The sequence below is a fragment of the Homalodisca vitripennis genome, unplaced genomic scaffold, assembly GCF_021130785.1.
Source record: "Homalodisca vitripennis isolate AUS2020 unplaced genomic scaffold, UT_GWSS_2.1 ScUCBcl_10180;HRSCAF=18945, whole genome shotgun sequence".
Classification (NCBI taxonomy): domain Eukaryota; kingdom Metazoa; phylum Arthropoda; class Insecta; order Hemiptera; family Cicadellidae; genus Homalodisca; species Homalodisca vitripennis.
In genome coordinates, this window is record NW_025786291.1 from 1 (window position 1) to 15,835 (window position 15,835).

At 33.5% G+C, this 15,835-nt stretch overlaps 1 protein-coding gene across 1 annotated transcript; it reads left to right on the top strand.

Moving 5' to 3' along the window:
* The first annotated feature begins 7,505 nt into the window (after window positions 1-7,505).
* Window positions 7,506-11,484, top strand: LOC124374797 (facilitated trehalose transporter Tret1-like). The gene is made up of 3 exons (XM_046832948.1): window positions 7,506-7,654; window positions 10,379-10,552; window positions 11,243-11,484. Exons 2-3 carry the CDS (start codon window positions 10,393-10,395, stop codon window positions 11,467-11,469), a joined length of 387 nt encoding a protein of 128 aa, XP_046688904.1. The 5' UTR covers window positions 7,506-7,654; window positions 10,379-10,392; the 3' UTR covers window positions 11,470-11,484.
* The last annotated feature ends 4,351 nt before the right edge of the window (window positions 11,485-15,835 follow it).

Below are 15,835 nucleotides of genomic sequence, written 5' to 3' on the forward strand. Positions count from 1 at the left end.
AAAACTTCTGTCTTACAAATACATTACTTGCCGTAGTACTTAATAGATTAAGACAAAGTTGGTAGTGTACAGTGGAGTCCCGCTAATCCGAACACGTGTAATCCGAACGTCGGTTAATCCGAACAGGTCCAGGAGAAATTATTTATAACGATAATGAATAGTTAAAGGAACTAATTACTTAAAAAATTAAAATGAGTGCATTATTTCGTACATAAACAAAGAAAACTTTAATTAAATAGACATACAGTATTTTATTAAGACAAATTGTGTACGGTACAGTACATAAATAATGAAGTTAAATACAGTACCAAATTGAAACTTATAGGTTAATAGTATGAGTTAAAAATTACTGTATTAAGAAGTGAAATAAAAAAAAGAAATTGGACGTACAGTACTGATATATTGTTATTGAGTACAATATTAATTTTTAAAATGACATAAATTAAGTTATTGTCTTCTGTCGCATTGAAGAGAGTCTATTGGATGACGCGTAGTTTCGCCATCGTGTCATTAACATGATAATCGGCAGGTGTAGCAGTAGCCTGTTGTTCTAAGTATCGTAGTGCAAGGTTAAGCGCTGCTGCACCGTCTGCGTGTGGCACCAACTCTCCTTTATCACCCAGGTTCTCGTCGTCCCGTAGCGCGTGGACCCGTACAATATCCAGTACGCTCACATTGCTTAACATAGAACTCTCACACTAAATACGGTAAATGTGCTTAGTATTCGCAAACACTTTTTATTTGTCAAGAAATACAATGCAACAGTCAGAAATCATGTTTTAATAAACAATGTTGATAATTCTATAACAAAATAGAACCATCTCAAGTTTAAAACCGTATTTTTCTGTAATTCTGGCTAATCCGAACAATCACATAATCCGAATAGGGCTCGGTCCCAATTAGGTCGGATTAACGGGACTCTACTGTACTTACAAATGTATTTTATTAAATGCGAGAAAATCGTGGGGTAAAACACGAAAGTTGCCATTGATGATTTATAGTCAATTTAAGTGAAAACTGATAATATTGATCGTAATTTTTCGTTAATTGTTTAAGATTCATTCACAAGCCTTACCTATATTTCAGCCGGCAATTCAACAATTTGCGAAGTATTTTCCTGATTATTTCACACCAAAAATCGAAAACATACAAGTTTATTTCGAAATTTAAAAAGAAGGGGGGTTTTTTAGAGTTTTTCCGATATTTCATAGAGTTTTATCGCGACAGCCTTTTCAAACTTTGGAAAAATAATAGTTATTTTTCATTCCATGAGATACCCGTAAAGAAAAACGGAAGAAAGAGTTTTAGAAAATTTGCAACCAATACGTCTTCCTAATAAACAATATGTGTCTATATATGAAACCTTTAAAGATGATAAACAACACGTGACAATTTATCTTCCTGCGGACTGAGGGAGAAAGGATGGCTCCTTCAAAAATCAGTTCATGTTGGTACGATGAAAAATAGTTGCATACATTTCGTTCTCTTCTGAACTTTAACACTTTAAATTTTCTCGTTATCGTGACCCTATGGTTCAAAAAATTTTTATTTAAAACAAACAACAAACCTTGAGCTCAATACACGTGTTTTGAACATTAATCAATTAATTAACTGGCCCGTTATAAATTTTTTCTTTGAAAACGTATTCCCCAACCGATATCTTAAAAAACCGTATCTATTAATTAAGGCCATGCCCCAATTAAGAACTCACATATGCGTTGTAAACAAGTTAACTCCACATAAAAATGCAATGTCGTAAACAGATCAAACACTATTCTCATTTACCGACCGAAATTTATGTCTATCTAATTTTAGGCAATTATAACTAAGAGAAAATACTTAACAAAAATTAAAACTAAGTTTCGTTTAAATTAAGATTAATAAAAACAAAGGAACAGACAAGGAGAAATATTTTGAAATGTTATTCTTTTGTGAATGTAAGAGTTTACACAAGAGTCTTAATTATGCCTTCTAAATATTTTTAAAAAGAGCTTAAAACCAATAGATGGCTAATATCAAAGGGAAACATTTTAGTTATGTTACCTCTAGAAATCTAGTCACTTCATCTACAGTTTATAATTACATAATAATTATATATAAATTGATTTATATTAATATTACGTTAGTTTAAGAATAATAAAAGATTTTATTCTGCTAGTTTTGATAATGGGTGTTATTACAAAATCTCAATGGTTGAATCCTTTATTTATGTAAATAGATTGCGTTATCTCTATTGGTATTAAGTTAGTTTAAGAAATATAAAAGATTTTTATTCTGATAGTTTTGTAATGGGTGTATTTACATAATTTCAATGGATTTGACGTCCCTTATTTATGAAAATAGACTGCGCAATCGCTTGCACCTAATTTCCTGGAATTTGTTTTTAAATATTATATATAAATTTTAACCCGTTGAGTAATATACAAATCATATTTTCTACAATTAAACGGATATTAGGTCGAGTTTCAGTAATATTTTGGGGATGTACTTTTAAGTTGAACATATGGTAGGTTTCACTTTGCGAAAACAATAGGGCTTACAGTTAAAATTAGTTATTAAATAACGTTATCATCTAGATATAAAATACTGACAAAACTCGCAAATAATTAAGCCCCCCCCCGTATATAATATATATATATACCTATATATATATATGTATATATATAATATAATATATAATATTCAGATTTGGATTTTGTATGTATAACATCCTATAAATAATTTTAACACATGTTAGAAAACGATGTTCAAGAGGTTGTAAACTTTCTACTTCCAACACTGTTTTTTTTATGTGTTTTTTATTGATATTTTGAACTTATGTAAAAGTTTTGGTTATTAGTATTTGAATGCTCCTTTCAAATAGTTATGATTACGGTGGTTTTACAATAATAGTAATGCTCTGAATTGCATAAATAATCATACAAAATTAATACCTTTGCTTCAATACTATTGGAAAATATAACTAATAGTAGTAACCTGGGAGATCATTTTGAATCTCATTCCCCAGCGTCCCCATCAAACCTTTTCCAACCGAGGTTGTAAACGCCTTTGACACCAGGAGGGGTTTTTGATGCGGATATTTACATTGTTTTGGGTTCGATTTAGATTTTTAGCGCTTAATTGAATTTAGTCTTACGCTATTTTGAGACTGGTAAGTATAGAAAACGCTTGTCGTTTGTGTTTTGTTCATTTCTGAAGTTTGTCCCTGCCTGTCAGTCCTCGTATTGGTGGAACGCCCCTGTCATTTGCCATTTCGCATTTGAAATGACAGTACAGGGCGCACCGCTCCTGCGAGCTCGCTCTCACATAGCTCGGCAGGGTCTAAAGTGAAACACTTCTTAGTTCCCTGAAAGCAAACCTTTGCGATGACTCTCAGAATTTCTTACAGCTTTCTTTTGTGCTCTACTACAAACTTCTATTTCTGGTTTATATATTTAGGAACAAATGTCGCCATAGGGTCAAACCGTATGATAAATATTATCTATTGTCAAACCACAATCTGGTTTTTTATGAATTGTACTCCGTTGAACAACAATTTTACGAAGTTTGCGCGCCAGGACATAAAATGCCCGGGAATTAACCTCTTGAGCAAACCTTGTTCTACAATGATAGTCAGCCATCTATCAAAGGTACCTAGAAACTTGGTGGATTCAGCTTCTTCTAAGATAACGTTTGAACGGGTCCTCTATTAATATGTTTGTTCAGAGCCACCACGGCCCGTAACTGCCATACTAATCTATCAGAATTGTTAGACAGGTGTTTCCTCCTTTTGGACCGACAAGATCTTATATTACCTTAGGGATCTTAATTGTAAGTGTTTCTATGAAAGGTGTTTCTAAGCCGAGGTCATTCAACTAGGGAAAACCTCTTGTTTTCTTGTTGAATTAGTTTTCCTTATCATAAGTTGGTTTCATAGTAGTCCTCGATAAACATATAAATACGGTTAAGAGGATAACTTTGCTTTATAGTTGGAAAATAGGCGTCATTATTGGTCCAAGTTATCACTGAGGTAGCCTAATGCTGACTTTATTTTTCAAGAATCTGCTATTGTTTTATTTTAACTTATTCGGAATATTTAAATTATATTTACTAAATATATTATTTTATAGTAATTGATCCTGTAAATTGTAATTTTCGCACTAGAAAAAATCGCAGAAGCACGAGACACGAATAATGAACAACGAACACAAAATGAAAATATTGGATATTATAATTAAAACCGATTAACCAGCGGCGTAATCGAAGGACACAACCGAAAGCACGCAGGCGACGTACAGAGAGGACGCGAGAACCACCATTTTATTCTTTTTCCTTTTTAAAAAAAATTTCATATGGAAAATTGATTAAAACTACTTTAAGCTATTCCATTTTGAATATCCCCTTACGTATCACAAAATATTATTTAAACAGAAATTCCCTAAATGAAAGTAAATTTCTTGTCCTTTAGTTCTGTTACTGCAGCGAAGTTAAATATCTTCTTCGAGAACTTGTCTTTACTCTTATCATTCCGTCTCCGAGAGGTTCTTATGGATTGGTTGGAAACAAACTATTGTACTATCGAGACAAGTAGTTGATCATATATCGAGGAATATACCAGATCTTCTAACAGAATAAACCACTTCTGTAAGGATACACTTTTTAAAAGAGTTGAATTGAATTCATTATAACATCAAGCTTTTTTAGTTAGCACTGATTTCATAAAACCAAAAACAAAATGAAAGAGTTTAAAGGGCTAGTCAGTTCACTGAACTATTTAATTACGCTGAATGCTAATCAGACCAGGACAAAGGCTATCAAATAAATTTGAAGAGTCAGTAACGTTGTATTTTCGCAATGAAAACACAATCAACTGACAATGTAGTTTTTAACTCGTTTGTAATTGGCAATGGATTTCACAATATAATTTAATTTCCATAATTAAATATTTATTACTTGTGTTCCTGGCTTTAACACTGTTTATTCAATATGTTTTCAAAGGAAATATTTATAGATACTACCACACGCTGTTCAATATGCGAATTGCAACAGTTAGTGCAATGCACTTTTAGTTAGAAATTCGCAGGCAACAATAACTCATAAGCAAAAAACCTAGCAATTTTTAAATTTTACAAGTGTCTTAGGTACATTTTGGTTTATAATTGCCTATTGGAAACGTCCTTTCGGTAGTAAGATATTGTTCTTATAAATATTTTGGCTAAGTTTTATTGGGTAGCTTAGTCGCGATTTAGCGTCAATTTGATGGCTGTTCAAAAAAAAAAAAAAAAAAAAAAAAAAAGAAAACACAACCCCGTTATATATGGGCCTATCAAAGAAGCAAAAAAAAGAAAAAATGTTTTGGAGATGTGTATAACATTTCCTAAATATCTCACTATACGATATTTTTGTATCTCGGACGGTACTAGAGATATCGATTACATGTTTATATCATAGGAATGTTTCTTCCGCCGTACTGCCGACAGAAATGCTGAGAAACTAGTGGATGGGAAACAATGCTTGTATTTAAAAAGCTCGAACTATATTTCGAGGTTCTGCAATCTATATCTATTCTTCGAGGTAAAATAACTAACCGAAAACACATAATTACTAAAGTAGGTTAAAATAAAACGAAATCATCACCAGAACGTTTGTGGACCAAAACGCCCACCTACGGCAGGAATCACAACCATGTTGCATGTCAACTTCACAATTCTGTAAAACATAGCCACTTAATAGAAATACTAAACATACAAAACACATAAATTTTTATTCATTAAATACTTGAAACTACAGATAACGTCCCTGCATGTCGTTGAAAACGTCTACTCCATTTAATTAAAGACAACAACAGCTCCCTTACACCTAAAAAAGAATAACCATACATAAGGATGATGGCGTAATATGCACAACCATAATGTATGTTGAAATAGGTTAGTCAATATTTAAATCCTTATGTTATTATTCATGAGCTCACCCCAGCCATCGGAGCTGTACGAGATAGATTCCCAGATCCCAAGAGAGCCCAACACGTCTGTGACAGTATTCAGATTTTCAGCATGCTGACACTAAGCAGAAAGATGATATGGGAGCTGAACTTTAACATTCGCATGAACTAATATGCCTTCCCGCCTTCATCAACCTTACAGGCCGTATGAGGCCCTAACTAGTACCTTTTGGTGGCTGTTTCAGCGCGTGGAAGTTAAAAACCACATACAAAGAAAGCAGTCATCATCAAAATCTGTTAATTCTTCGCACTTAAGTGGTAACGAGAAGTCAGAATTTCTAGCGTGCGGCAGGGCACCCTTCAAAAAAAACTACTGTATTAATTCTACTCTTAATTCAATTACTTTGCTTCGAGTTCAGTTACAATAATGCCATTCGTATTTTCTTATCGGAAACAAAGTAATCGCTTTTAAAGATAAATTCATTCAAATATTCCATAAAATAATAATCATGTAGACCAGAATATTATCAAGAATAGTCATAAAATCCGCGGGCTAAAATTTTGGGTAATTTGCCACCATTTTTAGTTCAGAGAAACTGTGCGGTAAAAACCTGGTGATACATAAAGTTTTCATTGAGGGAAATAGTTAAAATGTTCACCATAAATGCGCTGGTAAGTGTGTACAACAGGCCCCTTGGGTGGTAACATCTGGGTTAAGTGTCTTACATCATATGACTTTGTTGTGAGTTTGAGGTTAGGTTCAATGGTTTATCTACGACATTTAGCTCACGGTTTACAGAGGTTCATTGTGGATGTAGCTAAACGCAGAGCTCATTCCTTGTTTTTGTAAAAATAAATTAAGTTTTTAGAAGTTAAAATTGAGTTGTTGACTTTGTCTTAAGTCTTTATTAACTAGTGTTCTACACCCATTAATTGTTAGTTGAAAAATAGTTTGAGTATTAAAAATTATACCATCAGGAAACGTTGGTATTTTTCAAAAACAAACTTTCGTCTTAGCACTTTCATTGTTCTCTTAGGACGATAAGCTGAGAAGTTTAACTTAATCCTAAAAGAACCTTTGCACTGTTTCTGGAGTGGACAGGATATTCTGGATGGGTAAGGTTACAGGTAGGGGCCGCGTACTGTCAAGATCCACCAAGAAGGATTTTGGTTATTAATCTCAGTCAAGTCTCTGTATGAGACACTCCAGCCAACGCAGGCAAGGGATGGTATGCCCTTTGAGTAGGCTAACAACAGTCCTTAACACTTGGGAGCCCCAAAAACTCCAATAGTCGTCTACAGCAAAAGACTAAAACTATCGATTTTATTAGCGGTTTAGTGATGTGTGTCGGTCTTGCAAATAAGGTTGCATAGATTTAAGTGATAAGATTTGCTGTACCCAGTGTAAATTCAACTGGAAAATTATAAACCAGGCAGAAGTGAACCCCCAGTTTTAAAGGATTAAACATCCAGTCTAAATTTATCCATAATGCGTAATCTTGAGTATGTACTGGTTACAATAAACCAAGATTTCTCAACACATCTAATAGGTGTCCTAATATTTGTTTGTGTGATGTAATATGTGTCAATGCCTTAGGTGTTGGCAGCGCTAGCCTTCAACTGCCTCAATGTGAACGTGGGCATGATCATTTGCATGCCGGTACTCATCATTGGCGCCCCTCAGGACCACTCATTCACCCCTCAGTTTCTCTGAGGAGGAGGCGTCTTGGTTCGGTAAGTTTCCATAATGCTTCTGATAGGAGTTGGAAATTCATAAGTATAAGTGATAAAAACACATAGTAAAGAGGTAATTATATATATACAGGATAATATATTTATCGTTATTTGAAAGAATAACCTATGCCAAAATAAAAGGCTTTGAATTATTATGTCATATGCGAGCTTCATGTAAATTATGCGTATATTAAGATTCCATATAATATTGCACCAACAGCAAAATAATAAATACAGTAATGAAAGCTAAATTACAGTGCTTGGTACATCATATTTTTAGTGAAAGATTTTTATTTCTCAGCTATATTGGTTTTAAAAATCTTTAAATTTAATATAATTCCAATTGTGCTTTTACTTATTCATTCATATTTGTATTCCTGTTCCTTTCTTATAATTTGGTAATTTTTTTTTGGTTTCTCTTGATTTCATTTATAATTTTTCCTAAATTCCTTCTGATTTATTAGATTTTTGTATTAGTTTATTATTCATTAAACTAATAAACTGAGTTCTAATGAACTTAATAAACTCGTGTTAATTCATTAAGATTCAAGATACATTTATCTAGATTCAAGATAGGTCCATTTTAAACTCATATAGCTAATCTGGATGATAAGAACACTACATCAGTTATCTATTCTACTGCGACATTACTTAAGACAAGAAGATGAACAATATCTATGGATATACAGGGTAATTGTAAATCAATTCCAGTATCAAGCGTTAATTTTAATTATTGTTGCCTTAATGATGGAATTCTTGCAAATGGCTTGTCCGTATTAATACATAACTAATTTCTATAAAATTTAAATATATTTAGTATTTAATATAAACTTTATGAATTTTTTGTTCCATGTAGCATACATAAAAAGTAATTTCAATTGAAAATATTTTTCTTTTTCATATATTTCATCCATATTATAAAGTATATGAAGCATATTAAGGGAACTAATTGAGGCGACAACATTTTCAACTACGTGAATCATTTTTTGTATATTATTTTTGTAGTAGAGTTGATTGTGTTTGTTCCTTCTGTGATTTGGAAACAATTAGGTCATAATTTCTCGAAATTGCTTTCAAATCTGTTGACGAATATTGTTTTTGTATCAATTTTATGTATATAAAAACTGACCTTTAGCAAATATATTCATGGTAGCATTTATGTGAATGTCTATATAAACTTGTATACCGAACATGTAAAAGGTAGTGGCCTTTATTTAACATTGAAATATTTCTTTCCACTCCACTCTCGTGTTACAGAATTAATATTTAAAACCATATCAGGAACTCAGATGCCTCTGTATACCTTATCAGTAATAGTTGAGAAAATCGTGGTCGCAAATTTTTAAATGCACGGAAATGTGTGTTGTTAAGCCGTTCGTTGTTAAAAGGCGTTTTAGGCCCGAAGCATTACCCTTTTCCTTATCTGAGTTAACGAGGAATAAAATTATGATGTAAAATATTAAGTGAAATAAAACAGTTATGGATACATAAAGAAATCGAATTGCTTGGAAATCGTTTTAGTTCAATAAGTCCGGAAATGTCTCCTAATAGAGTTTATATGTTGGCAAGAACGGTGACGCAACATTCTGACAGTTTCAGCGTTAGCGTAAAAGGATGGATTTTCTTACTTAGAAAATACACTATTAATAAAAAGCATTCGGGTATTTATGTATTTATTTTTATTTCTGGCGTTAATATCTGAATAAAGGCCAGAGCTCTCTCAATGGAAAATATTTGTTTACTTAAATTAATACAAGTACGTTTATAATTTATTAATAAAGGTTTAACTCTAGCAAATAAATACTCAATAGTAATTGAAATGAAATAAAGAGCTCTCCTTAAACTTATAACTCGTATTGACAGCTTATATAGGTGTGCTGAAAAGTCTTGAAACTGTGTAATATCTAAGGTTTAATTTGCGGTTTGCTTTTACTAATTAAATAAGATCTTTAACATGGTAAGTACATCGACCCATGCTTACATTAAGACTTTACACCAACTCCTTACGGGTCATTCCTCCGAGACTCTGAAGTTTTATGTTCGTACGTTTTACGAGTACAGAAGATATTAGACCGATTCAAATTTTTAAGCACACCTGTATATGAAGAAAAATATGAAATCATTAGAGTTTTTAGTGCAAATTACAGATGTAAAACGATAGTAAAAACATAACAAAATTCTAGTTTATTTTTCAGAGTATATACTTTTAGGTAAAGTGTCCATTGTAATTCAGATATATAGATTAATCTTCTGTTTTACTAGATGTGCACATTGTTTTAGACAGGACATTTATATGTAATTGGTCTTTTAATCTTCAAACGTCTTATATACATAATTATGCGGTACCTACATGCATAATACCAATATGTTTACTCTGTTCGAATCCTTCATTAGTTCATGATCTAGAATTAAAATTGTTAATAAAGTATTTAATTTACTTTTACACATCTCCCTTGTGATACAAAGCAGTTGTAATACCCTATTTAAGCTTCATCAAGATAACTTTAGTAACAGTTCTTTCGGTTTTACTCGTATCTGAATAATCCTTAAAACAAACTCTCCGGCTAAACTTATGTACTCGTAGACAATGATCATATTAGTATTTCAGATGAGCATATTAAAGTAATATATCAGTTATCCGATATATTTCCAGTGTGAGCTATTGAAAATGAAGACATCTTGAATTTCACAGTTCAGCGGTCTATGATTGCTTGTTCCTCGCAGGTGGCCTTATCTTCATGATTCAACCGCTGGGGAGTGTCGTGTCCGGCTTCCTCCAGGACTTCTTGGGCCGCAAGAAGTGCATGATGTTCGTCAACGTGCCCCAGTTTGCAGCTTGGCTCATGCTCTACTATGCCACTACCAAGTTCACGCTTTTTGCAGCAGTGACCTTGTTAGGTAGGAAGTGTTGTGCTCATAAGTTTTGAAATGACTACCGAGTAATGTAAATTCAATATGAAATGATGAAACAGATTTGTTTCAATGAGTTGATGTGTTCGTAATCAAATACTGGTATACCTTTGGTTGTTTTAGTTTAACAGGCGATAAATCGTTCATGCGGACAAAGTGTGTTGAGGTCCGAGAGATAATTTTAGTTAGTTCTGAGGTCTGACGATAGTGCTGTGCAACGTAAATTTGATTTCTACAGTTCGCATATTTACTACCTGAGCTACTTTAGCCTGTCATTCACAGATGTCAGTCCAAGCGATCATTTTCTCGTGCCTTAGTTATAGCATTGGATAATTTATCTCTTGTGTAACTATTGCAATCAAAGGTTCACCCTAAAAGAAAACAATTCTGTGCAAGGAAAATGAAATGATTCTGGACATCATATTGTATCACTTTCTGTCTTACTATTTTACTATCTTGTAATAGCTTATGATATGTTTTGTTGATGATTACCGTTTGTGGTAATTATTCTAACGGTACTTTTTTTACAAGTAAATGTGCCTAAATAAATAATACCTGTAAAAATATTATTTATTTAGGCACATTGCATTCCAGTACCCTTTATCTAATAAGGAAACATAATTATCATGGGATTTGTACATACGGTAGAAACAATTTTATGACTATCGTTCTTTTCAGGTCTCAGTATTGGTTTTATGGAGGCTCCTGTGTTGTCTTACATTGGAGAAGTCAGTGAGCCACGACTACGGGGGGTCCTTAGCACGGTGGGAGGCATCTTCTTCAACGTCGGGCTCACTCTGGAGTCGGTCATCGGGGCAACCACAGATTGGAGGACCATGGTCCTCATCACGTCCGCAGCTCCTGTCACTGCCTTCGTGGCTTTGTCCTTGGTGAGTTTTCTGTGACAAATGGTTTCTTATGTGTCTTTATGAAACTTCTGTTTTGTAACGTCCATGTATTGGTTAATTACGAGCTGTATGGTTTTTACGATTTAAAAAAGATACATAGATTTTGGACATTGCCGTCTTTATATTAAATGAGTAGATACAGTCACAATAATCAATATAATGTGGCGACGAATAAGCCAAAGTTAATGTTGGTATCAGAACATCAAACATGTACTTAGGGTTCAGAGTGATTAGATTAATTATCAACCATACCACTGCAAAAAAGGAGTACTCAATGACACGTATCATGCAAGACAGAGGAAGTGAGAGCCGAGGAAATATCAACATGAGCACTTCCTGCGGCATAGCGGCACGTCATCTGCAAGATAGAACAGGGCAACTGTGTTGGGAGGGAGGTAAAGCGCAGGCGCCTCCGACCTTACGTTTTTTGTTTTTGATCTCAACATACTATTATGTTTTTTGATATGTAACAATTTAAATTGCCCTGCAAACCTTATCTTTTTAAATCACCTGTTGTAAATAATAAAATTTAAACAAAGAAGTAATAATAATTCTTAAAGTGTACACGATAAATCAAAATTTTAATTTTCAATTGATATAGTACGATCAAAATTCGGAATTACTTGTGATTAGTTTGTACCTTGCACTTCAGTCGTAGAGAAAATATTTAAAAAATGTTTTCGGAAATTATGAGCCTTTTTTCTGAATGGGCCAACTTAAATAGTGGACCAGCTAGTCTATATCCAACCTTAAAAACTTTGATAAATTAAATACAGTTGCAGGTCTCTTACCTTTATCCTATCCGTCTGAATTGCATATGGTTCAAATCGCGTAACACAGTTTTGTTAACATTGCCTGAAAATTAAATCTCAGATATCTGAAATAAATTATATGAATATATATATAATTATATATATATATATATATATACTGTATTAGCAAAAATAAACAGTACTGAATTGGTAATATTTTATTATGGTAAAAACAGCAACATTACATATAGATTTTAACAATAACTAAAAGTCAAAGGAAGGAAAATTGGTTAAGCTCGGGTAGTTCAATCTGACCCCCGTTCAGTTTTGATGCCTTCAAAAAAGTATGGTCCCACTATACCCCTCCCAGATACAGCGCACCAAATGGTTACACACTTACTATGATGTAGCCTACAACAATGTCAGGCCGTTCAAATCCAAAGAAACGTGTTGTCTGCTTGCTTATGAAACCATTAAGGTGCACATGACATTCATCTGTAAATCATAAATTACTCAGAACATCAGTTTCTTCATAGCACATTGCTAACATTGAAGCACAGTACTGAACCCTGGCTAGTTTATTTCTAACTGTTCAAAGGTTGTCCAGTTTGTATCCTGTAGGGAAAACCACCAATGTTTTTGAATATTCTTTGCATTGACGTATTGCTAATATTCATTTTAAGAGAGGCTCGCATTAGGCTTCTTTTCGGTGACTGTAACACCTGCTGCAACACTCTTCCGTAGTTTTCCTTTGTACAGACAGTAGTTGGGCGATCTGAAAAGCCCTTTCGCTGTGTCAAAACACTACCTGTTCTTCGATGTTTTTTTAACAACACTAAGAATCACAGCATTACTAGGCCGGTTTTTGTGGAAATGTTCCTGAAAAACGTAATGCAGTATAGTCTATGACAAGCTTGGCCCACCCGCACGTCCAATTCCATATGAGCAAAAATAATGCTCTACGATAAAAAACTTTCTCTACCGTTGTTAGCACCATGCTAGATAAAAATAACCTCAAATAAGAAAGTAGTAATGAACACGAAGCCGTGGCAACAATCGACAATTGAATCAGCTCGATCACAAGGCAACTACAGCTGATTCAGTTTCAGTACTGTTTATTATGGCTAATACTGTATTTAAGCCTCTAAAATACGTTATTGATAAAACTACTCAAAATATGCTAGGGTTTTTGTTTAAAAAATACAACACTTGGAATTTAAACTTGATTGTTTGTATGATTATATCTAGCTATATTATGTATGTTACAATATAATACCAGGAAGAAACCTAATATCAATGGATACGTGTTTTCAATCCTGATCAGCTAAAACTGAATATTATATTCAACTCTCTTAGTGGTTAAATATTGGAGGAGGGGTTCTGTGGCCCTGTTTAAGAACCAGCTCTTACGGATTACAAAAGGCTGTTCGAGAGAAATTCATTAGTGATTTCTTCAACAGTTCTTGTATTGGTCGTACATATGAGGCGCAAATCGTACATATGGTAAAAAATCTGAACGCTGATACCACTGTGCTAATCCATCTCAATCAAAGTCGATACCCAGTGGTCTAAGACGTTGGTCTTTAGACCTGAGTTAGAGATAACGCAGGCCTGTATGTGGCCGTAGTAGTACTTTATAACAGTACCATTGACCTTGTAATGTATCGACTCTCCTGCTCTTATTCTATTTAATAAGATTCTCGCACTGGCCGGTACCTCATGGGAATGGGCAGAGTAAGGATTAAAAGGGGGATCAGTCTCTCATTTAAATGTGTAGCTCGTTCACAGTCTCAATAATTGGTTATTTTAAAATCTGGTAACCATGAATACCTCTCTTGTAGACTCTTTTAGATATCACGCATTGGTTATAAAACATCCCCACTTGTGAAAGAAAACCAGAATAGGATAAAGTCCACCATTCCACAAGTATTGTAACGTTTCAAACGACCACCTTGTTGCGGAAAACGAACACATGGGGGTCCTGGACGTCTAAAATCACCTCAAATAAATTCAACGTAAAACAAATTTCCTTTTTTATTCATAATGGCACCACAACAGCCATGCATACGTAATTCCTGAAATAATAAGCGAAACGGGTAATGTAAAGTTTCCTTGGAATTTCCTCAGACAGATACTTAACTTGTAATATTTACCTGAATTAATCTTGTTCCAAAGGTTTATAAAAATTATTGTTTCTTCAATATTCTTACTCAGAACCATCTATTAGGGATTCATACCTCCCCCATGCCTTATGGAATCATTATGTGGGATATTTTCAAAATCAGTCAACCCAAAGACAGTATATTCCTTTATAAATATATTAGGATTATTTAAAAAAAATATAGAACATCCTTCAGGAATCTAAACCTCCTCACTCTTTTTTACACGACATTTCTAAATTTCTGAATTTTCCACACAGTGGTACCGTGATAGATACAGCAAAATTGCCATATGGAATTAAGCATATGGAATCTCGAAATTATTAAAATTAACAATAATTCGCCACGTAATAATGAGATGGGGAGTTACAATTCAATATACTTATTTTAATGTAAACATGTTTTATTTTAATTATTTTACATTACTTTTCTACATTACCCACGTGATAATATATAGTACGTAAAAGTTAATAAAATACAGAAGAAGTAATGTAAAATAATTAAATAAAACATGATTACATTAAAATAAACATATTGAATTATAACTGCAATAGGTGAGTTCTTATTGTTAAATGTTGTATTCATATTTCTTATATACATTATTGTTGAAAAGCATTGGTTTTGTATTTCAGTATTTTTGAAATGTTATATCGGTAATAGTGGAAGTAACGGCCGGAGCGGCAAAATACTAGTTTCGCGTTATTATCTTATTGGAATCGTCCTAATGTCGAAACAATACAAGGTTTCACGGGGTGGAAATGAGAAAGTTGCAGAACATAAAAAAAATGGAACGACTTTTTACGAGCGAAACAATATCACCATGTTGTACATCCGCATCACATGACCTTTTGTGACCGTGATTCAACCTCGTGATGACGTCATAGGATGCGCTGTCATCTTTGGAAACGTAAATGAAAATAATACTGAGATGAGGAGAATTTTCACCTAAATGAATGATTTCCTTTTTTTAATTTACAGCCACAAATTATTAGTTGTTATCGGGTTGAGACGAGTGCCTCCGGCCATCAGTGCGAGCTTCAGCAGCTATTTGCCCCGCACTGATGTCAACGGAATAAAAACATCCCTCGAAATAGTACTTATCAGTAAAATATCAAATTATAGACGGACTGATCAGAAGTATAAATTGAAATTTAATGAAAAGAAATTTATGTAAAGTATAAAAAACGTAATAAATCATGTAAAACCCTAATATGAATGGACAGTAATAGAGAAACACTTATCATTAGTGTGTTCGCGGGTAGAGCTGAGCGGTAGCAACAAAGGAAGGAATCTCTGCTCTGCTTTTTGGATTCCCCAATAACCCATTGTCCCTGAATTCTTCTGCCGCGATTGTATTTTCTCCTTCCTAATTTGGCCTCATTAATTTTTAACGACGTCAAAGGACCGCAAATTTTCTCCGATGTTTTTGAAATGTGATGGAAATACACTTCG

Coding starts and splice junctions, on each gene's coding strand:
- LOC124374797 (XM_046832948.1), top strand. CDS start 10,393: ATGATTCAACCGCTGGGGAGTGTCGTGTCCGGCTTCCTCCAGGACTTC. Junction 10,553..11,242: donor TGCAGCAGTGACCTTGTTAG/GTAGGAAGTGTT, acceptor CGTTCTTTTCAG/GTCTCAGTATTGGTTTTATG.